Source organism: Rhinolophus hipposideros (genome assembly GCF_964194185.1).
Source record: "Rhinolophus hipposideros genome assembly, chromosome: 2".
NCBI lineage: Eukaryota > Metazoa > Chordata > Mammalia > Chiroptera > Rhinolophidae > Rhinolophus > Rhinolophus hipposideros.
The window spans coordinates 47,735,007-47,760,087 of NC_138048.1; the positions used below are offsets into that span (position 1 = coordinate 47,735,007).

The 25,081-nt window shown below is 36.4% G+C and overlaps 1 protein-coding gene across 10 annotated transcripts in view; it reads right to left on the reverse strand.

Moving 5' to 3' along the window:
- Positions 1-25,081, reverse strand: part of GOLGB1 (golgin B1) — a 73,183-nt gene that overhangs the window by 17,350 nt on the left and 30,752 nt on the right. For all 10 annotated transcript variants that reach the window (XM_081075490.1, XM_081075496.1, XM_081075493.1 and 7 more), the window contains 4 exons: positions 18,688-18,805; positions 15,808-15,881; positions 7,718-12,915; positions 4,890-6,798 (listed from right to left, as the gene is read on the reverse strand). In XM_081075490.1, coding sequence (XP_080931616.1) covers positions 4,890-6,798; positions 7,718-12,915; positions 15,808-15,881; positions 18,688-18,805 — 7,299 coding nt within the window. The remainder of the gene's footprint in view (positions 1-4,889; positions 6,799-7,717; positions 12,916-15,807; positions 15,882-18,687; positions 18,806-25,081) is intronic.

Below are 25,081 nucleotides of genomic sequence, written 5' to 3' on the forward strand. Positions count from 1 at the left end.
ACTCATTATGAGAAAACCTCAAAGAACAAAACTACCACCACTATTCTTGGAGAGATAAGAACATACATTTGTGAGACAAGGGAAAAAACACACAAATCCTTAGAAATTAGGAACATGATAGCAAAAATGAAAACCTTTGTATAGGGTTCAAAAGATGAAGGTGAGAAAATCTTCCCAAAGTATAGCAAAAAGAATAGAAAAAGTAAGGAAATTACAGAGCTAATCCAGAAGGTCCTACATCTAAATATCAGGCTTAAAGAAAAAAAGATAATCAAGAAAAAGGATGGGAGTGGAAGGGAAATGGTAAGTAAGACATATATCAAAAGATTCCCCAAATTTGATGAGTATGAATTCTTAGGTTCAAAGGACTAGACAGAATTATGAATGAAAATAGACTCAAACCAAAGCACATTATCATGAAATTTTGGAACACACAGACTAAAAGATTCTATATATTTCCAGAGACAAATGAGAGATGAGAGGGGGGAGAGAGTGAGAGAGAGAGAGAGAGAGAGAGAGAGAGAGAGAGAGAGAGAGCGCGCTCACATACAAAGGATCAGGAACCAGTAGCTTTAGAATTCTGAACCACAATGTAAGCTAAAAAGCAATAGACCAGTGTCTTCACAATTTTGAAAAGAAATTATTTTCAGCCTAGAATTCTATACCCAGTCAAACTATCAATAAGGCATGAGAGATGAAAAGACATTTTCAATAAATTTTCCTCACACATATTTTTTCTTAGCGAGCTACTGAATGATTTATTCCATCAAAATTATGGTACAAAACCAAGACAAGAGAGACAGGGAATTTAAGAAACAGAAGATCTAATAATGGAGAAACATAAAAGGATGAAAACTGTCCTAGGACTACAGGGCAACTGGTTCATATAAGAGCAAATCAGAGACTCCAGGAGAATTTTCTTCATGAAGATGAAATTGATAGGAATAAACATCTTGAGAGGAGATGGGAAAAATGGCAGTAAATCTCAGTTTAAATTACATTGATAAATACAAAGAAAACTAAGAAACAGCAACAAAAAAACAGTTATTAACTCTAGGAAAAACAAAGATATTGAGGAAAAGTAACATATCTCAGCTCCAGTACCATTTGTAGTCATAAAAGTATAAACACTGAATATTGATTTAACCAAAATTAAAATTAAATTACATCAGGAAAATGGGGAAAGGGTTGTATATTAAATGTGTGTATGTACTGTGGAAGCAGAGGGAGTAAAGACAACTAAACTCTGTTAACATAAAATAAAGTTGATAGCTAATGCAAAGAATGAAAAGCCAAGATGCACTATAAGCATATTTAGATACTGAGGAAACACCCAAATGAGCTAAAAGCAAAAAGCAATTTGCCTCAGGAGAAACAGAACTGGGGTGCTACTGTTTGTTTTTCTTACCAAACACTGTAGAATTTAGTGACTCATTAATATGTGTATATAACTTTTTTTAACCCAGAAACTAAAATAAAAACATGTTTTAGTTTTATTTGAACACAAAAATCTATTCTTAATGTAATCCCCTCACTCCTCCAGGCCAGATACCCTAAATGTTATCTTTGTAATAGACCAGATCAGAATATGTAAAACATTTTTTATATATTAAGACTATATTTACTGTAGAGAAGTAAATGATGTTTCACAACTACATAGTATCTTCTCTATAGAAACAGAGAAGAAATTTTTTGGAGGCCTCAATACTTAAAAAGAATAACTATTCTCATCTTGAGCACGTAGTTTATCTTTCTTCCCCTTTCCTAGTGTCCCCTTGAGACACTAAACTTACTCCTGGCTTCATCTTTTTCTCTTCTATCCTCATTTTCTCTTCCTTCTCAGTTCTTTTATATTATCTTGAAAAACTGTTCATATCTTAATATGCTACCACAAGTCATTTTCAGTGTGAAATGAGTATTGATAAACAAATACAGGCACCACTAGAGATTTGTTTTCCACTCCTTAAGCAGGAATTGTGTAAGTGCTTCATGTGCTTTTAGGGAAGTCCTAAGGAAGTTTAGAAAGATATGAAAATGTTATGCCCTAGTAGAATCCCTTGGGCTAAATCCTGCCACTTAGGCCCTCAGACTTATTTTGGGAAACTTCCCCTTGACTAACTAAGTAAAGAAGAGAACCAAAGTAGCCTAAGTCCCTTTCAAATCTAAAGCATCTCTGGGGTGGTCGTGAGGGGAAGGGAGAGTAGTGTTGGCAAAAGGTGATAAACTGCTGGTCTAGGCTGAATGTTTAAACTGATAGAGGTTGAAATACATCTCCCATATTTATCACACATGCGGCCAATAATTGAGAGACTAGAAACTTCAATGCACATGAGACAGACTGAGAACAAGATATGCGGAAGAGATGATGGACAGATAACAATACATTAGAAAGTATGCAGAAGGGCCTCAGCAGATTGCAGTGAATCATGTACGTAGTACCACCGAGCCATACTGTCAGGCCTTCATGTGATTTATAACCTTACCTAGGCTTTATAATCCTTTCATGGCAGATGTAAAAGCCTCAGGCTCAAAAGTTTCCGTGACTCCCCTATATGACAATTTTACAAACTGGAGAAAACCGTGTTTTCAGTAATACCCTAAAATACAGCAAATGACTGCCAATTGTTGATTACCTACCATATGATTAACTAATTTCCACTATGCTAAAGACCATGGGAAATACAAACAAGTATTAAGACATGACACTTATTACCAAGAGCTTGCAATCTAGTTGGGTTAATCAAAAATAGGAGTATAGAAATTAAACACACATAGACACACACAATAAAGGCAATATGGGACAATAGAAAAGTACTACAGAAGTACAAACAGAAGGTAATAGACAATTAAGTGATCTGGAAATGTAACCAGAGGATTTGATTTCTGGGACGACTTTTAGAGAGTGGGAAATATTTGCCCTAAAAAAGGAAAATTGAGAGGACATTTTGGTTGATAGAATGGTAATAGGGGTAAGTAGGAAGTACTAGATAGGATTATTGCATAATGAGTAGATCAGTTTGGCTGGAATGAAGAGTACAAGTGGGGGAGCAGAAATAGGGAAGGCTGAAAAGAAAGCTAAGTATAAATTATAGGGTCTTAAATGCCAGATGGAGAGGTTTGAATCCTAAGCCTCATTTAGAGATAGTACAACTTTTAAAGGTTTTTGAGTAGTGCAGTAATAAGAAAGTAGTTTCAGAAAGACATATTCGGCAATGGTATATACAATGTACTGGAGAGGTGACAAACTGGGAACAACAATATTAGAACAGTTTAAGGGTAAGGTGTTAAGGACTTATCCTAAGATGTTGATGATGAAAAGGAAAAAGATATTTGAGGCACATTATGAAAAAGAAATGATAGACCTTGATGGTTAAATGAAATAAAATCATAAACAGTTATAAGCCTTAGGAAACAGAAGAATATTACTATGAGTTATAGAAATATGGAAATTTTTAAAAAGCTGGCATGGCTTGTACATATCCAACAGACAAAGATGTGGAACTGGGGTTGAGAGATTCGAAGTTTAGTCCCTAGTGTTTATAATACATAAGACTAGTAGAGCAATTCACTGATCGAAACATTGTTAATTAAGATTCTATCCTAATAACTTCTAGGAAAAAGATTTTGACTTAGAAGGTAATCAACATCTGGGTGCTTTAAATTACAGCTTTGAGGTATACACTGCCCCGATAAAAACCTTTTGCCTTTACATTCTGAAAGCAATGACAAAAGGTCAAGCTCCTAGAACAAAGTTAGCTGAACTCAAACTATTTAAAAAATATAAAGAAATATATAAATTGTGTTGATGTCAAAGCCATGGCTGAAAGGGGGAGGAGGTACAGAATACAAAAAGCAAGACTGTCTACAAATATTGGATATTAAGTGTAACATGAATGAACACATTACCTACAAAGGAAAAGAAAAGTTCACATAAGACTTTAGACTTTATAGTGAGGGGGAAATGATCTTTTCACTAGGGTTAATCTTAAAAACCAGAATTTTCTGATTCTGGGTATGGATCACTTTTTAAAGTGAAAAAATCCAGCCTTTTGAAGCTCAGTTTACTTGCTACTTGGCCTAAGTACATGGGCTTGACAGAGTTAAGAGACTGTGAAGAAAAGCGAAAATAGTAATGTCACAAAACAATCCCCTGACAACTTGGCTTGGCTCACGTAGTTCCAATTTTGCCTCTGAATCTTGATGACCTGGAAGTTTTCAGAATGAGACCTGGATAAAACTACTAGATCTTACTAACAGCAGCAAAATTTAGCATTGGAGGTCCTCTTTATCTTTCTCTCTGACTGAAAAAAAATTGAGTATTAAAGGAAAGTGAGTAAATGGTTCAGTATGCAAATAAAACTTTACTAAACAGTCATTTAAACTTACTTAAATTAATCCTGACATTTAACTTCTTTTGACAAATTAGGGTTGAGACGTAAGAATGAGATGAGCTGGGTCCTCTCTACCCCCATTTCTATGAGATGATCTATTGCTGAATAGCCACTATAGGAAGGCAGTGAGTAATCCCTATACTTTCAGTTAAACTAAGATGAATTCTGGAAACATTTACATGTGGGTTGTGTGTAAAAACATATTAAATAGCTTTTCATTTCTTAGTCTTTTTTTTATAACCAATGGAGTTTCGTGCAGAGGAAATTTGTAATTTTTTAAAAATGGTAATGGCAGCTTTAAAATAATTTAAAATCGTTTCTGTGTTTTTCTAAGACCAAACAGAACCTGTGGGATATATAACACTGTCCCTGAGTGCCCAGATAATATATATATATATATATATGAAACAATTTGTTTATCCATTTCTATAGAATCAATTTAAATAAAGGTTCAAAAACTCTCAAACGAAGATCAGAAAGAGAAAACCAGACACTCACTAGTCGGTCTCTGTCATTTTGGAGTGAGGACATAGCCTTTTTTAAACTCTGTACTTCAGCTGGACTGGTTGCAGACTGGGCTGCAGACCTCTGCTTCCCTTCCTCTGACTTGCGGAATTTCTCCAGTTCATTCAACAGGTGATCTCTCTCATTCTGTAGACTGGCCATAGCCTTGGAAAAGGACTGCACTTGGTTGCAAGAATCTTCTAGTTGTGAAGACAAGTGAAGCAGTTGCTTATCTTTGGATAGAAGCTGTTGGTTAAGTTTCTCAAGGGGAGGCAAGCTGTTATCCTCCATGGAATTCACTGGAAAAGCAGCTTTAGAAACAAGAACCTCTCTCTCTCTGCTTAACAGGCCCTGCTCTTTTAGCTGTGATAACTGCTTCAGACTGGCATCATATTTCCTTTGCAGTTCATCAAGCTCCTCATTGGCACGATCTCTACTATTTTGTAGGGAACTCATAGACTTTCCGAAAGACTGGATTTGTGCTGTGAGATCTTTATTTTCTTTGGTGACCATGAGTAATTTCTGTTCCATCTCCACCAGGTCTCTTGCTAGCTCTGCCACCCTCTCTTCTGCTGTTTCCGTTTCATTCCGCATTATCCCTGCATCATGATGAAGATGCTTTAATTCTTTCTTCATTTTATCTTCAATTTCACCTACCTTCTTGGCAGCTTCCATCTCAACATGAGCCAATTCCTCTTCCAGTTCTGTAATTCTCTTCTGAGAGAAAGAAAGAGTCGTACTTAATCTCTGTACCTCTTCTTCTTTTACTTTTAATTGGGCCTGAAATAGTCCTACAGTACCTTCTTCTTGCAAGGATGTCAATTGTCTCTTTAGTTGAGATACAGATCCTTTCAAGCTCTCGATCTCTTTAGATAAACCTTGTTTCTCCTCCTGCAGGGCAGCAGAGGACCTCTGCAGATCCTCCTTTGCTCCTTCGGACTCCTTCAGCTTTTCTTCTAGTTTAGCATATTCACTTTTTAGCTCCTTATTCTGCTTATGTTGAACTTCAAGGAGTTGCTTTTGCTGACAGTCCTTTCTTGTTATCACTTGGTTCAGGTCTTCTCTATATTGGATCAGTTCTGCATCAAGCTTGGCATTCTCAGAATTAAGATCATCCATATGGCTTCTCAAGCATCGAATTTCTTCCTTAAGCCTATTATTCTCAGCAGCGGCCTCTTGGATGAGTTGATCTTTTTCCAAGATTACAGAGAGATGTCTCTCTTCCAGCTGTTGGTAGTCACTTACTATGCGGTCTCGGTCATCCTGGAGAGAAGACATGGATTTAACAAAGGAATTCAACTGAGCCTTCTGCTGCATGTTTTCCTTTTTGATGGATTTCAGTGTTTCTATGAGCCGATTGGTTTTGTCAACAGCATTTTTGTTCTCCTCTTCTAAGACAATATTCTCTTCCTCCTGGGACAGCAGGTTTTCCAGTTCTTTAATTTCTTTGTCATGTTGCTGATGCAGTTCAGCAACAGCTACTTGGATTGCCTGTTCCTTGGCAGAGAGCAGGCTTATAATTTTCTGCTCTTTCATGTTTATTTCTTCATGCAGCCTACTGGTCAGTTCTCTGGCGGTCTGAAGATCAGTCTCTAGCTGCTCATAACTGAACTTCCAATTTTGGATATCAGCCTCTTGCTGCTTTATGATCCCTTCCAAATGTCCTTTACTTTCCTTACATTTTTCTAAAGAGTTATTTAAATCAATCAACTGGTCTCTGAGATTCTTAAGTTCTGATTCTAATTTAGCTAATTCATTCTGAGAATTATGGTATAGATGTCGAGTCTCTTCTAGCTGGGACAGAAGTTCTTTGTTTTCCCCCTGCAGAGTATCACAGACCTTCTGTTGAAGCTGGACCTCTGTCTGGGCCTTGGACTCCCAAATCTGCTTATCATGTTCAAGTCTAGAAAACGAGAGGTCATACATTACAGAGTTCAAGAAAAAAACGACTTGATGTCTGCCTAAGAGACACATACTACAATGTGTACTCAGCTCTACAGATGAATATTCATAATTGAAAGGGTTCATCTCTTTAATGAAGAAATATTAATATTAGTTCTATGGAATGCTCTGCATTAAAGGTATATTGTACCTATGATTCATTGAAATGAATCGTTTAAATTATTTATTTAAATTATAAACTTCAAAGTATATTGCTTATTTTAGTGACATGGTTTTGGATACTCTAGAAAGTATTACTTTCTCCTATTTTGCTTTAGTTTGCTCCAAGCAAGCTGGAGCAAAGTAAATGTCTGGCCCTTTAAAGGAACAATCTCGGTGTGAGAGACAATAAGGAAACCCGCCTCAGAGCAGAAAGATACTAGTGTGGGGGGACCTTGAATAGTTATATAAAATTGGAGTTTGAGGGAAGTAACTTTAACAGACATATGTGGTATGAATTGATGTGGAGCATGAGGAAGAGAAAAGAGGATATCGTTTAGGAGGCTAAGGCAATGATTCGGGGGCACTGTGGTACAAATTCAGACAAGAGTGGTGGAAATGGAAATAGAAAGAAAGGGAAAAATCTGGACCTCTCAGCAGAAAGATGGGAAGAGAGACACATGAATTTTTCATGTTAAGACAGTTGTAGCTGAAAGTCATTTGCAGAGAGAGAGAGAAAGACAGCAAGAGAGAGAGAGAGAGAGTGAGAGAGAGAGAGAGAGAGAGAGAGAGAGAGAGAGATGGAGGTGAGAGAGAATATATCTTCTAGGGGGATTTAAGCCAAAATCAGTCCTATAATATTAAAAGGAACAGCGACAGTTTAGAGACTTTCTTTTCCTTCAATTACCTTTGGAAGAGCAAAACAATTATTATGCATTTACCTGGAAATCTTGATCTTCATTTCCTCCATATGGATAGACATCTGCCTAAGCTGATCCTTGAGAACACTGCAGTTCTCCTCTTTGAGTCTAGTTTCTTCTTCTTTGGTTTGAATGGCATCACTGAACTTCCTCTCCCATTTCTTGGCTTCCTCCATCACCCTGTCCCGATCATCCTGGAGGGAAGACATGCTCTTAGTGAAAGCTGCAAGCTGGGCCACAGTACTGTCCAAGTTTTCCTGAAGTTGCTTGACTTCCTTATCTTTCTTGTTCAAAGTAATCTGAATCTCTCCAAATGTCTCTTCCAAGTGGCCTTTTTCTCTACACAAAGCATCCAGCTTCTCCTGCATATTCTTCTTCTCTTTTAGGTGTTTCTCTTCTACTTGCTCCAGTCTTCTCTCAAGATCTTCATCCTTTTGTTTCATTTGGCTTTTAACGGATTCTTTATTTGACTGAAGTTCCTTTTTCAACTTGAGATTGTCTGCGAGGACCCTTGCTGCTTCACTTTGGGTGTCATCCAGCAGTACTTTGAAGCTAGCTAATTCTGTTTCTGCTTTCTTGCGGTGTTCATTGGCTTGAGCCAGATTTTCTTTGGTTATTTCCAAATCTTTTTGGGACTCACTTTGAACAAATTCTAGGGCCTTAACAGTTCTCTCCAGTGCACTAATTTTCTCTTGGTACCTGATGCAGTCTTTCTGCAGCTGCTTTACTTCTTGTTGTTTTTCTTTTAACAGCTCCTGAAGTTCTTTCGCATGGCTCTTATTACTAGGTCCCTTCTGGGCACCTTGTATTTTCTCCAAATATTCCTTTCGTATTTCTGATTCCACCTGAGTTTTCTCCTTGACCAACTGCTGCTTTTCTTCTTCCAATTCACTCACACACTTTTTAAGGTTCTGCATTTCAGATTCCAGTAGCTCATTTTTTATTTGGGCATCTGTAACATCCTGATAATAATTCCCGATGCTTCCATTAAGTTCTGCTAATTGATTCATAAGCCTCTCTTCCAAATCATCTTTCTCTTCCTCTGCTGTCTCCTTGAGCTTGGTTACTCTGGCAAGTTCTTCTTGGATTTGCTGATTTAACAGATTTATTTTGGTTACTTCTTCCTGAAGCATTTTTAGTTCACCATCCTTTGCTGATATTTGACTCAGTAAAGCATTTCTCTCGTCTTCTGAAATCTGGTTCAATTCCTTTTCTTTCTGTTTCTCCTCCTCTAATTCAGCAATTCTTTCTTTGAGCTGATCAATCTGCTGTAGATAGTTATTAATTTCATCATGTGAGCTGACATTTTCACTTATATCAGGCTTGGCACTGGTCTCTGGCAGAATGGATTCTGAACATTCATGCTTTGTGCTCATACTCGAAGAATCCTCCTGCTCCTTAACCTCATCTGGGACAGACTGTGCTGCCTCTTCAGTGATAAGCCTCTGGTTATCATGTTTCTCAGTGGCCTCTAGGCTAGCTTGTTTAGATACACCACCTTCTATCTCATGTTTTAAACTTTGAACTTCTTCACTTAGAGAGTCTTTTTCAGTCATTAAGGACTCAAACGCCTTAGAAAGGGTTTCATACTCTGTTTTGACCCTTTCCAGTTCCTCCTTCATGTTGGAATTGGAAGAAAGAAGTTCTTCCATATAATCTTTAGATGTACCTTCTGCTGGGTGTATCTCTGCTCTAAGCCGGTCATTCTCTTCTTCCAACTCTAGGATTTTCTGCTGTTTAGATTTAGCAAACTTTCTCATCTTTTCTTTCATTTCCTCCATTTCTTGTTGAGCTTCCTGCAACTGCTTTTCCACTTCTTTCTTGTTTGCTTCTGTGCTTCTTAGCTTGCCATACAGTTCTTGCTTCTCTTGCCTCACAGTTTCCACCACATGCTGAATCCTTTCTGCCTCATTACTAACATTCTCATAGGACTGCAGAAGAATTTCATACTCTTTTTGTAACTCTTTGTGTTTCTCCTGCCATTCAGTGCTTTCTGCAATTTTAGAACATTTCAAAGATTCAATTTCCTTCACTAACTTTTCTTTGTCTTCAGTAAGACCCTCCAGAGCAAATTTTAGACTTTCACAAGATCCAGTGAGACTTTGATTTTCCATTAAAGATCTGTCCATTTCCGTAATGAGTTTGTCTCTTTCTTCCTGAAGAAGAGATAACTTTCCTAAGAAGGTATCTTTTTCTTTATTTTGAGCAGAAACTTGGCTTTCCACATCTGCCAGAGACTTAGTGAGATGTTCAATGGTATCTCTGGCCAAAGACAACTCCTCTTGGAGACCTTTGTTTTCTTTTAGTGCTTCTTTTCGAGAAATGAGGGCAGCTTGCAGTTTCCTCTGTATTTGTTGCTTTGCTTTACTTTCTTCTCCTATCTCTTCTGGTTTATGCTTCACCTCACAAAGTTCCGCCTGTAACTGCTTTACCTTCTCATCCTGTTCTTTGGCTTGCATTTCCAGCTGTGTATGCAGGGCCTTAATTAAATCCTCTTGTTCTATTATCTCTGTTTGTACTCTAGTAAGGGCTTCTTCTTTCTTGCTCAGCTGTCCAGAAAGGTATCTAACTTCTTCTTCCTTTTGGCTTATGAGTTTTTGCAGTTCGTCTAGTTCAGGCTGGAAGTTTCTTAAACGTTCTAAACCAGCGATTTCTAATTGACTGCTTTCCAATTTCTGCCTCAGGCTTTCTGCGCGGGCTTCGGCTTCATGGGACGCTGTCTTCAGACTTTGGATTTCAAAACCCTGTTTATTTATCTGCTCTTGTAATTGAAATACCTCTTCTGATTTTTTAGTGAGCTCGCTTCTTGTACAACTGACCCTCAATTCTAACTCCTCTTTCTCAGCCTCTATTTCTTGGAGCTGAGCTTTAATCTGGGCAATAGAAGTATTGCCCTGCAGAGCACGTTCCTCTTCGGAATGAGAAGGCCAGTCTGGGCACAAGCTAGACTCTGAAACAGGTTGGGGAGGTTGCTGCTCCGTGGCTTTCAATAAAGGGTCTTCTAAATCTTTAGTGGGAGAGCCTCGTTCTTGCTGGTCAGTGCCTGGAAGCTTTCTGTCTACAGGCTCCCTTATTTGAATCTGGAGTTGCCTTAGCTGGTCTCCAATGTTTTCATTTTCCTTGCTTTGCTCGTCAAACTGGTCTTGCAAGCGATTATAGTCATCTTTCTGTTGCTTTAGCTCCTCCCTAAGATGTCTTTCTTTTTCCTGTGCCTTTTTTAGAATCGCCTTGCGAGAGGTTACCACTTCCTGTAGCTTCTTTTGAAGTTGCTCCTTTTCTTTTTCAAGGTCCAATATCTTTTCTTCCAGCTCTGCTTTCCAGTGTTCTACAGCACCTCCATCAGGTGGACTACTCACCACTGCATCCTTTCCAGGTGCTGCTGAGTCTCCACCACCCGCATCCCTGTTACCTGTGGTTAACTGTTGGATAATTGCTTGGTTTTCAATGATTTCTGCTTGGAGCAAACCTATCTGGTTTGCCTTCTCTTGCAAGTTCTGATTCATCTCTTTGAGCGCAGCCTGTAACTCTTCTTCAGCTGCTGCCTTTTCTTCCAAATCCTTCCTTAAATGCTCTAGTTCCACTTCTTTCTCAGATATTGTCTGTTTTAAAGAAATTTCTATTTCTTGGCACTTAGAAGTCATACATTTTTCTGAGTCTTCTTTACTTTCTTTATCTTCCTCCATTTCTCTCCTCTCATTCTCACTGAATGGGATCTCTTTTCCAGATTCATCTTTCACTTTGGCCAATTCCTCTTCTAATCTACTGACTCTCTGTAGAAGTTCCTTTCTGTTAATAAGCGCTGCCTGGAGCTTTCTTTTTCTCTGCTCACTTTCTTTCTTTACAACGTCTAATTCATGCTGAAGTTCTTTATTTATTAGCCCTGTTGGGTTCAATTCATCATAAGTCTGTTTAAGGCCGGAAACAACTTCTTTATCTTCTTCCACTTGCTCTTTTTTTGCCTCTGCAGCTCTGGATAATAAATTCAGCTGTTCTTTAAGAGTCTTAATTTCAACCCCAAGAGAAAACTTCTCTTCATTAAGCTGCACCATTTTCTCAGTCATACTCAAGCTGATTTCTGTCACTTGCTGATCCTTGTCCTCGATGGTTTGTTGAAGGGTTTCTACATCTCTCTTTTTCTCTAGTAAGAGTTGATCCATTTTTGCTATTTCCAGTTCCTTCTGTGAAAGAGTCTGTTTAAGTTCTTCCATCCGATTTGAGATATCCCTCACACGTTCTGCTCCCTCAAGCACTTCACTTTCCTTCTTCTGCAGCTGGCTTTGCAGGCTTTTCATCAGTGTGCTGTGTTCAGAAAACTGAAGCTGCACATCATCCAGTTCATTCTGTAAAACTTCAATTTTCACATCTTTCGATTTGGCTTCTATGCTGAGACTGTGGATCTGTTCAGTAAGCAAGTCGTGTTGAGTAGTCTGACTTTCATAGTCAAGTCTTCTTTGCCTTTCTGCTTCTGCAAGGTTCACTTCCAGTTGCTGTACCTGAGCCCTTAGTTCCGTTACTACACTAAGTTCCTTCACCTGAGAGAGAAGCCAGTCTCTTTCTTCAGACAAAGCAGTGAATGCACTATTAGTGTCTTCAGCATTTTTCTTAAAATCTTCAATCAACTGGGTTAGGCTGCTTATTTCCTTAGCTTTCTCATCTAAATTATTCTCATAGGTTTCTTCTGCTTTATGAAAGCTAATCTCAAGCTCCGAAATTTGACTTTTTAACCTTTCCAATTCTTCCTGGTGACACTGACAAACAGCTGACACAGCAGAAGGGGATTTATCGGCATCATTCTGCTTTGTTGATTTCAATTCCATTCCAGTGTCATTTAAAGATATTTCCTCAGATGTTCTACTTTGATGTTCAGTGCTCATCTGCTCTTCTTTTTCAGTTGTTGGAAGACTGCTCTCTTCATTTGACATTGGGGGGAAATGCTGCCCTGTATCTTCATGCAATTTTTTCATCCTGACTGGAGGTATTCCTTCACTCTCTATCTGTTTCATTTCTTTCTCGTCAAGGACATCAGGGTCCCCCTCAGCCCTTTTGCCCTGCAGCTGCAACTTAAGAAATGCAATCTCCTCTTGAGCTTCTTTCATTTCCAACAATAAAACTGACAGTTCTTTATGTTTCTGAAAAAATGTGTTCTCTAGAACATCTTGTCCACTTTCCTCAGCAGAAGAGCTGCTCTTGTTGAGCCTAGTAGTATCAACCATGCTGATCTGTTTTTAAATAAAAAAGAAAGAAAAAGCCTCAATTAAATATATTATAAGAAATAGCCAAACTAAAAAATGGTATTTTGTGCATTTTCCAAAATCTAAAACTTTTTAGTCCAAACCTGCTTCCTATCATAAAACTACTAAATACTTTTAAATCAGTTTTTATTTTCCAAATTGGACCTCTGAGAGCACCCTGTCAGTCCTGCACTGAGGTCAAGCCATATTCATAAGACCTAAGGAAACCTGGAATTGTTTTCTAGATATTCCTTACTTGGGAAACTTTATTTCTTCAGATTAAAATACCTACTTGTTTCTCCCAAGAACTGCTTAAAAATGAAAAGGGAAGCAGGAAATGAGTTAATTTTTGTTTCATACCATACCAATGAGGAAGTTATGGGATTCATTCTTTTAAACTACCCATTGAAATGAGAAATATTAGATAAGATAGCCATTAACAAACAAGTAGATTATCAAACAAATACATATTCATAAGACCTCGTCATGGATAGGTTCTTGGAACTGGGGTGAGAAGACATATAAACAGAAATCATATACTAATTGATATAAACAAGAGTTACATTCCTATGGCATCTCATCAACATTATAATAAAATGACTGAGTGAAACCACATTGGAAGACCTGCTGTAGACTGAGATAAACTAACCAGGGTCAAATAATCAAAAAGGAGTTCTGCTGGGGTTTGGGGATGAAACTATGGACTTGTTTGACAAAATACTAACCAAGTTATTATTACAAAGATTACTGTATTAAACTGCTCAATGCATATGAATTATTTCCATAATTGTTTTCTAGGGAAATAAAATCAGTGAATCTCATAGTAAATAGTATTTTATTAAATGAGTTTGGGGACAGTGTATACAATAAAATCACCACCTCTGCTAATAGCATCTTCTTTTTCTTTTTCCCAGAAAAAAATTCTATTTGACAGAAGAAAATAACCCCATAAGATTATCAAATAATGTAGTGGCCAAGAGTACAAGCTCTGCAGCCCGACTGCCTGAGTTCGTAGCTCTGCTATTTACTAGCTGAAGCTGGCACGGAGTAAATATCCAATGTATATCAGCTATTATCATTCCCAGGCACTACTAAGTAAGAAAAAAAAAAGAATCAGTTTAGAATTATTTATTATTTTAAGAAATGTTATTTCATCTGTTTTTATAAGCATTATTTTATTTTTTGTGACACTGTTCATTTAAAACTCTTCACTCTCTGTGTTATTCATATTGATATATTTCAAGAGACCAAAACTAGAAACAGTTTTTAGCACAAGGAAAAAGTTCCTTTATGATTTGTTCCTGTCACATTCCTATTTATCTAGCCCTATACACGTGAAAGACCTGATATAGTTGAGGCCTCACTTCTGCCTGAGGACTTCAATGTAACTAACTCCTCTTTTGTCCTCTCTTACCCTAAGTATTCTTATTTCCTCTTTTCTAACTATCAGTCATGCTACTTCACTCACTCCCTTCCTTTAGCCATGCCCTCTGCTGCTCCCCATGATATCTACAGAGTTTAATTGCCTTTCTGGTTCGAGTGAAAAAAAGAAATCAATGTCATCCCACAAGGAGAGGGCAGAGAACCAGAGAACTTAGTTCTTTCTAGAACTTAGCTCATTATTTTTTTCTCTTCATACTAGTCTGCCTCTTTCAGCTGAGCTTATACTTTCTATGAACCTTTCTTACTTTCTTATCCTAAAGGAGTATCTTATTGACCCTTGCTTTTGCAATTTCTATTTGGTTTTTCCCTTTCTTTTCTATTGTTCCCTGTTTACTTATTCTCCCTTCTAGTTCTTTTTTATTCTTTTTCTTAACAGATTTCCATATTTCTTACCTGTTCTTTTCTGAGCTAAGTTATCTTGTTCTCACTTGTCACTACTGCTAAGCATCTTAAAACATTAAGCGTTCCCTTAGCCAAACAAGATTCATTTTTACTCTGTCAGTGTCCTTATAATGCTACAATTTTCAAAAATTAGTTGCTTTGGACAATTTTGTGAACCGAGCATCAGTGTCCCCATCAAAGGTATTGAATATAAGTATGGTGGCTAATTTTATTGTCAACTTGTCCAGGCCATACTACCCAGACACTGGGTCAAACATTACTCTAGATGGTTCTGTGAAAGTATTTTTGAGATGAGATTAACACTTAAATCATAAACTTTGAGTAAAGGAAATTGTCTTCTATAATGTGGGTGCCCTCATCCCATCAGTTGAAGGCCTTAACCAAATGACCGACTGACCTCCCAAATGAGGGAATTCTGCCAACAGATTGCCTTCGGACTTGATCTGCAATTCTTTCCTGGATCTCCAGCCTGCTGGCCTACCCTGTATATTTTGGATTTGCTTGCTTCCACAATTGTGTCAGCCAATTCCTTAAAAATCTTACTTTATATGTGCATTTCCTATTTGTTCTGTTTCTCTGGAGAGCTCTAATACAATGAGTAAGCAGATACTTTTGTTAAGAACTTACATTATTTCTCAAGGTCATTTGTGATACTATCACTGACTTCTTGACTGGAAGAACATAGCTAATTAAACACAAGAAAGCTAACAATAATTTTATATCAACAGAATATTAAGAAACTACACATGTTTTATAGTAATTTTCAGGTTATAAAAAGCACCATTGTCCAAAAATACCCTTTTTAATATAATCCTAAGTGAAACTCTGCCAACTGACAGAGGGGAACTAGAGATTTTATCTTTAAAAAATCCAAATATTCAGAAACAAATGAGAATAAATGGATCTTAAATAGATCTCATCTTCTAGGTAATGTAATTCTGTATCAACATTAGAAAGTTGCAGAAACGTTTAGTTTGAGGCTAACTCCTCTTGATCTAGTTCACATTCTGGTTATTTTAAGAACACATCACTTACCTCACTGATTTCTCTTTCTGCCTCTCCAGTTCTATTCTGAGCCTCCAGGAGAGTAATCTTAGAAGATAGTTTTTCTGAAAGTCACAAAATAAAGATCTTTAGAGGATATATGTAGAGAGTTAGAAAAAACAGAGGCATGAGGCTAGTTGAGATACATAAAATAATCAATACAAAAGAGTTTGAGGGAGATAAAAGGATTTTTTTTCATTAAAAGGAAATGTCAAGAGGATATAAACTAGAATGATACTATTAAGTGATGATAATTAACCGGAGTTAATTATTAAATAAATAGTGGAGGACTTTAAAGTAGAAGGATACCAGAGCATGTGACAAGAAGCAGCTATTTTTGTTACATAATTTGGAACTTCTAACACAATAAATTTGCCCAAATTTATCCATAATCCTACTGTGTTCAAAATATACATCTTGTATTACTATAGCACTTATAATGTCCTTAATGTTCTTTCACATATGTGCATAAAGACATCAAATTTTAGCACTAGGAAGAAATGATCAAATTTTCTTGATGACCATATGAGGAAACAAAGAATGACATGACCTACAGCTAGTTCATAAGAAAGTTGGGATCAGAATCCAGTCTTCTGAGTTCTAGCCCACGTTTTTTTACAATGCATATATCTACGCATTTTTTACAATGTGTAGTATCTTGGAGGATAAAAATATTAGGAATTAATATTTCCCCAGGGAACTTATATTCTTTCTGAGAAGCTAAGTCAAACAGTAAAGAAAAAATAAAGCACATTGTTTATACTACGTCAGTGTCTTAACATGACCTACCGTGTTTCCCTGAAAATAAGACCTAGCTGGACAGTCAGGTCTTATTTTACTATAAGACCAGGTATAACAACATAACATAACATAACATAACATTACATAATAAATACCAGGTCCTATATTAATTTTTGCTCCAAAAGACACATTAGAGCTTATTGTCTGGCTAGGTCTTATTTTCGGGGAAACATGGTACATGGGCCCTCATGATTTGACCCTACTTATTTTCCAACCTCCTCTTTTTGCACTTCCCTTTTTTGTTCACTCTGCTCTCAAAACACTGGCCTTTTTTCTGTCTGCAAACATATCAAAGGTTTTCATTCCTCAGGGTATTTGTACTGCTTTTCCTCTGCTCTTTGCTCAGCCTCTCTTTATGGCTGTCCCTTTTTCATCATTCTGGTTTCAAGTTCTCAGAAAGGCCTACACTAACCACTCTAATGCTCTTTTCCTCTTCCTCCAGGCACACCTGCAGTAACCTGTTTAATTTTTATCCTAATACTTAGCATTCTCTGAAATTTTCTTATATATACATACATGTTTATGGCCTGTCTTCTCCTCTGATATGTTCAGATCACTACCCTAGTGCCTGGCACATAGGAAGGGCATCATAAAAATTTGCCGAATGAATGAACATTCATGAAACAAATGAATTCAGAACAGTATATAATGTGTTCAGATACTTTACAAGATTACTTGGGGAATGGGTACAATGGTAGAAATGAAAATACAAAGGGTGAAGTTGAATAGAAGATTGCACATAAAACAAAGGTAACCTATAAGGCCAGACACTAAAACTAATACAAGAAACCTTAAGGCCAGTTCAGTTATCTCTGCAGGAAAGAGCAAGGAGAACGGAACTCATGTTTTTAGTACCTCTAAACCTTAATGAGCTACGTGACAGTGACAGGCACTGTTTGCAAAACTGCAAAATAAGCATGATGGATAGAAGGTCTCAAAGAAGTGCTTTGACTGAGTTGAACAGTGAGCTGAACTTGTGGTGTTCTTAATGTATTAGTAATGGTGGGAAGAATCTAATAAAGGTATAATCCCTAGTTTAGAGCTAAGTGGAACTATAAAATGGTTAAGGTGGAAATATTGGCTTTAGGGTCTAAAAAAAAATACAAACTTTACTTGGCACTCATTTTCATTCTTAGAAGGTAAAGCGTATTAGTTAATTCAGGATAAAATAGTTCAGTAAAGCATTATTAACTACATACCACTAAAACCTTGTCAAGGTCCTTGTCAAGCAGGTGATAAATCGAAGGAGGTATGTCTTCATATTTACTAACTGTTCACACACAGTCCGACAAAATAAAATGCTAAGTTTAATTCAACACAACAAATGTTTATTTGACAGCTACTATTTGCCAGGTACTATACTAGTTCTAGGTAAAAGGTAAAGCAAAGATGAAAAAAAATGGCCCCTGCCCTTGAAGAGCTTATACTTTATCTTTGAAGAGCATATTATATAAAATAAAAACATATAAACAGATTATTTGAATACAATGTTAAAGGAATGCAAGGATGTTACAGAAGCAAAAGAATGCATTTAACTCAACTATGGGGAATCAGTCGATTTTCTGAAAAAGATATGCCCTAGTTGAGGTCTGAAAAATGAGTTAAGAATTAGCCATGCTAAAGGAAAGGGATAAGGTTCTAAGAAGTGTACAGCATGAGCAAAACCCAAAATAGTTTCTACCTTTGAACTTTCATTTACACTATTTCTATTACTTCATCTCAAAATTTATTACCAGGAATGTGCTTTCTTTTTGCCCATTTGAAAATTCATCATCTTATTAAGGTCCAATTCAGGCCATGCTTCCTAAAAGATTCCCTGACTCCCCCAAAGTGAGTATAATACAGACATCCTGCAGCATTGATAGCCCAGACAGCAAAATGTTATACTTATGTAAACATTGGTACTGTGCTTGAATTATTTAATGTGTATTAATCCTATCTTCGATAACTAGCAGCTCAGCTGAGTAAGATCTTTATAGTCAAACAATCAGAGAATCTACATATAGTGATAAAGGTAGAGGCACTTGTAGGTTAAGAAGACAGAGAATTATGGTTTTCATTTATACATACCATTCTCAGCTTTCAGTTCTTCCAGTTCTACAGAAGAACTAAGGAGTAAGGCTCCCTTTTCATTCTCTAGCTCTACCACTCTCTTCTGCAAAAAGGCAATATTGTCCTCAGTGACTGCCTAAATTGTAGAAAGACAACAAATTAATGATTCTCCAGTGAAAAACTCTCATACTAATGCCCAGATAGCCTCCAGCATTTTTGTCTTCTAAAAGTTCTCCAGCCATGAAAATACTTTAAAAATAGCATCTACTTATCTGCCTAGATAATCTTTGAAGAAATGTTTTTTTCTAGAAAGAGAAAACATTTCACACAAAGTTTCAGTTCGTTCGGTTTTGAATTTAGAACTGAAGCCTAGATTACAAAGACAGAAATTCCAACTCTATTGTATAAGAAAGAACATTTTCAGGTCCACAAATAAATAACATTATAAAATTAGATTACTGTCACCTGATAACAAGGTCACTCTCTTGAAGGAGACTGAACATAAAGAGAGGCTTTCAAAGGAGAACAGAGGCAAAAGTAATATGTACTCCTTAAGAAAGAAAGAAGAGCCATAATTGTTTTGTTTTTTCCAGGTATAGTAAAAATTCTCACGCTTCCTTTATGCATACATATTGTTTGGTTTTCCTAACGATGGGCAAATAATCAAATTATGCCACATCTTTAGTTTTATGTCTTTTTATATATTTTTCTTCTCCCAGGGGATTATTCTATATAATTTTTCATAGGATTATAACATTTTTGAGCCTTGAGGGTCTTTACAACTCATTCAGCCCCAAACCTTTTTTTGATGTTTAAAGAAATGCCAAGGAATGAGTTTAAGGATTTTATCATAGCTTTTATACTGAGGGAAGTTCCTAGTTTGCATTACACAGGGCAAGTAAAACACAGAAAAGCCTTAAAGAAATGGCAAGGGATGAGTTTAAAGATTTTATAGCTTTTATACTGAAGGAAGTTCCTAGTTTGCATTATACAGGTCAAGTAAAACACAGAAAAGCCATAGGTCTTTCTGGCTTGAAGAATAGGAAGACAGACTCTGGGACAAACATAGCTACCAGAATGTAATGGGGGAATCAAAGCGGGAGACAAAATTTCAGTAAGGGGGAGCCCTGAATTCTACGTATAATAGTATGAACAATGAACTATGCATGTGCAGGGCTGACTTGAAGCAGTCCAACTAAGACAAAAATAATTCAATTGAGTTTTGAGTGGCTGCCTACCATAGGCCAGAGTATGTGGTTTGAGTCCAAAATACTGGCTAACAAAAAGTAATCAAAACTCTTCAGAGTTTACAAATAACAAAGGAGAGTCTTGAGAACAAAACATTCACAATATTCAGGATTCAACACAAAATCATTAATCACACAAAGAAATAGGGAAACATGACCACTGTCAAACAAACAAACACAAACATAATCAACAGAGACCAAGCACAAAATGATGCAGATTTTTGATTAGCAAACAATGATTTTAAAGACACTATTATAATTATGCTCAGGACATAAAGGAAAATATGCTTATAATGAATGAAAAGATGCGAAGTCTTAGTAGAGACTTCCACAGATGACAAAGGACAAAATGGGTAGAAAAATTGTTTCAAAAAATAATGGCCAAAATTTTCCTAAGAAACTTAACAAAAGCGAGGTGAGAAAATGACAAAGAAACCACAACTAAGTAGTTCACAAACAAGGATAAAGAGGAAAGTCTTAGGTTAAAATTGTGGTCTGGGGCTTCTAACTTTTGTTAATATAACACATACAGCACCTACAGCATAAATAATAGTGCAAGGGTTTATACATTTTAAATGGAGTGGTACTGTATAACTCTAAGAAGGCTCAATGATTAAGGACATATACTGTAAAAAAGATACATCGTGCTAGCACCAGTCAAAACAAAAATAGAGTAGCTATATTGGTATCAGACAAAAGTACATCTCAGACCAAAGAATGTCATCATGGATAAAGAAAGTCATTTCATAATGATAAGTGGATCACTTAATCAAGAAGACATAAAAATCCTAAATGTTAAAACCCCTAATAATATAGCTTGAAAATATATCATGCAAAAACTGATAGAACTATAAGGAGAAAAAGATAAACCTATGATGATAATGAGAGATTTCAATACTCATCTTAATAATTGAGACAACAAATAGACAGAAAAGCAGCAAGTGTATTGTATACCTGCATAACCTTATCAACCAACCTGACATGATTGACACTTACAGAACATTCCAGACAACAACAGCAGACTACAAATTATTTCCAAGTACATATGGAATATTTACCAGAATAGATAATATTCTTGGCCATAAGAAAAATCTCAATCAATTATAAAAAATTCAAGTCATATAAAATAGGTGCTCTGGACCACAATCAGAAACACCTCTAGACGTATCATCTCCCCCAAATATTTGGAAATTTAATAACCCAGGGGGCAAAGAAGAAATCAAAAGTGAAATCTGTATTTTGAACTGAGTGAAAATGAAGACACAACAGAATTTGTGAGATGCTACCAAAGGAGATTTTACGGGGAAATTTACACATGTAGTACAAAATGCACATATCATAAATAAGAAAGGTCTCAAACTAATGGCCTCAGATTCCACCTTAAGAAGCTCAGAAGAAATCAAACCTAAAGTAAAGAGAAGGAAGGAAATAACAAAGATCAAAGTATAAATCAATAAAATAGAAAACAGAAAACAGCAGAGAATCAGTGAAGCCAACGCTAGTTTTCTGAGATCAGTAGTCGGTAAACCTCTGGGCAATCTAACCTGTATAAGAGAGAAAACACAAATTACCAGTATCAAGAATGAAACACGTGACATCATCACTACATATTCTACTGATATTAGAAGGATCATAGGGTACTATCATGAGTAACTTTATGCCTATAAATTTGAGACTTTAGATAAAATGGACAAATTCCCTAAAAGATAAAATACCAAAGTTCACTCAAGAACAAACAGATAACATGAATCACCATCTAGCTACTAAACACATGGAAATTGTACAGAAAAATGCTCCCACAAAAAAAACTCCAGGACTAGATGGCTTCATTGGTAAATTTTCACAAAACGTTTAAGGAAGAAATAATACCAAGTATACACAAAGTCTTTTAAAAAACTAAAGAGAAAGGAACACTTCCCAATTAATTCGAAAAGGTTAGCATTACTCATATAGCAAAAACAGAAAAAGATATTACAGAAAACTACAGGCATGAACATAAATGCAAAACTTTAAAACAAAATTTCACCAAGTTGAATCCAACAAAATAGAAGGATAATGTATCATTAACCAGGTGAGATTTTAATGTATCATTAACCAGGTGAGATTTACGCCTGTAACTCTCATGCACTGCTGGTGGGAATGTAAACTAATACAACCACTTTGGAAAACAGTCTGGTGGTGTATTAAAACCTCCCAAACACTTCCCATATGATCCAGGCATTCCACTTCTAGGTATTACTGAGAATAAAGACAGCATAGGTCCAAACCAAGATTTGTAAAAGAATATTCATAGAAGCTTTATTTGTAATAGCCCTAAACTGTCAACAACCCAAATTTGTACAAGTAAATGGATAAACATATTGTGGTATGTACAACAGCCTCAACAATACACAGGAATGAATTATTGCTATGTACAACAAGAGGATGAGTCTCAAAGTAAGGATGCTGAGAGAAAAAAGCCAGGGGGCGGGGCGAAGACTACATACAATTTATATAAAATCCTAAAAATTATATACTAATCTAAAGTGACTAAAAGAAGATCCATTATGGCCTGGGTGGGGGAGCTGTGAGGGAGAAATTAAAAGGGAGAATGAGAAAACTACTGAGGATGATAAGTATGTTCACTTTATATTGGTGATGGTTTCATGCATACTTCAAAATTTATCAAACTGCATACTTTAAGAGTGCAGATTATTATATGTCAATAATACCTCTAATTGAGCTGTTTAAAAGGAAAGTAAATCACTAGATAAATGAAAATTCAAAAAACTACAAATTATCAAGTAGAAGGAAAGAAAGGAAGATAAAACAGAGAGAAAGCAAAAATGGTAGACCGAAATCCAATCTTATCACTAATTACAATAAACGGATTAACTCCAATTACAAAGCAGAGATTATGAGAAGAAATAAAAAAGAATAACCTAACTATATGCTGCCTTTCAGACATTCATTTAAAATAAAGATAAGTTAAAAGTAAAGGATAGGGCCGGCCGGGTGGCTCAGGCGGTTAGAGCTCCATGCTCCTAACGCCGAAGGCTGCCAGTTCTATTCCCACATGGGCCAGTGGGCTCTCAACCACAAGGTTGCCAGTTCAATTCCTTGAGTCCCGCAAGGGATGGTGGGCTCTGCCCCCTGCAACTAAAAATTGAACACGACACCTTGAGTTGAGCTGCCGCTGAGCTTCCGAATGGCTCAATTGGTTGGAGTGCGTCCTCTCAACCACAAGGTTGCCAGTTCGATTCCTCGACTCCCGCAAGGGATGGTGGGCTGTGCATCCTGCAACTAGAAATGGCAACTGGACCTGGAGCTGAGCTGCGCCCTTCACAACTAAGACTGAAAGGACAACAAAGACTGAAAGGACACAACTTGAAACTGAACGGCACCCTCCACAACTAAGATTGAAAGTCCAACAACTTGACTTGGAAAAAAAGTCCTGGAAGTACACAATAAAGTCCTGTTCCCTTTCCCCAATTAAAAAATAAATAAATAAATAAAAGTAAAGGATAGCAAGGAATATACCATGCAAACAGTAAACATAGGAAGACTAGAGTTCTTTTATTATTATCAGATACAACAGAACTTCAAGTTAAAGAAATATTACTACAGATAGAGTAACATTTCATAAATGCAAAAAGGAACATCTCATCAGAAGACATAATGTGTTTGCCCTTAATAACAGATTCATATTACAAAGAAGCAAAAAGTGACAGTTAAAAGGAAAAACAGACAATTCCACAATTAGTTGAAGATTTTAATCGCCTCTAGTAACTGTTTCAACAACTACATAAAAATCAGTCAAAACAAAGACAATCTGACTAATACTATGATCTCAGTGAAATTTGTAGAACATTACAACCAATAACTATGGCATATACATTCCCTATAAGTGCACAAGCTATATTCACCAACCAGACCATATGCTGTGTCTTCAAGGGATTGACAGCATATAGAGCATGGTATCTGATCATAATGCAATTAAATTAAAAATTAATAATAATAAGAAATCCAGAAATAAAACCAAATATTTAAACAACACAGAAATATATAAAACAACACACTTCTTTTTTTTTTTGATGTAATTATGGATATTTTATTATTATTATTATTATTATTATTTAATTTATTAGTTTCAGGTGTACAAAACAAGGTAATACTTAGACGTTCATCATTTATATCCCTCATACTGTGAACCCCCCTCCCCCCATCCACTATCCCTCCGACCTCACACTGAACCATCACATTATATATATAAAATTATAGTTGGCATTCATTAATGTTTAGCTTCTGGTGTACAATGCCATGATCAGGTATCCACAGTATCCCTGAGGTGGTCTCCCAAATAGGACGCATGTCCATCGGATACCCAACAAAATCTTTACAACATTATAGAATACCTTCCCCAAATTAATTTTCAAAAAAAAAAAAAACAAAAACCCTGAGGCCATCTTGTGGTTACCAGCTGCTTCCAAATCCCTTCACCTTTCCCCTTATCCCCAACCCCCTCCCACACACCCATCTAACCACTCTCGGTTTTTTCTCTGCGTCCCCAAAACTGTCTCTGATTAGTTCATTCACATAGTCTTTTCTTTAGATTCCATATATAAGTGAGATCATATGGTACTTGTCTTTCTCTTTCTGACTTATTTCACTTAACATAATGTTCTCTAGATCCATCCATGTTGCTGCAAATGATAAGATTTCTTTCTTCTTTATGGCTGCGTAATACTCCATTGAAAACAACACACTTCTAAATAATACATGACCATGAAAAAAATCACAAGGAAAATCAGAAAACTCTTCAAACAATCAATGATAAAAAATACAACATATCACAAACTGTGTGCTTAGAGGGAATTGTGTAACCTCAAATGTATATGTGAGAAAAGAAGATCTGAAGCCTTTGATATAAAGTTTCACCTTAAGATAGAAAAAGCTAAAAAATGTGCAGCGATCATAGAAAACAGTATGGAGATTCCTTAAAAAATTAAGAACAGAATTATCACAGGACCCAGCAATCCCCCTTTTAGGAATCTGACCAAAAAATCTGAAAACATTTATCCGTAAAGATATATGTACCACTATGTTCACTGCAGCATTTCATGGTGGCCAAGACATGGAAACAACAAAGTGGCCTTCTATACATAATTGAATAAAAAAGATGTAGT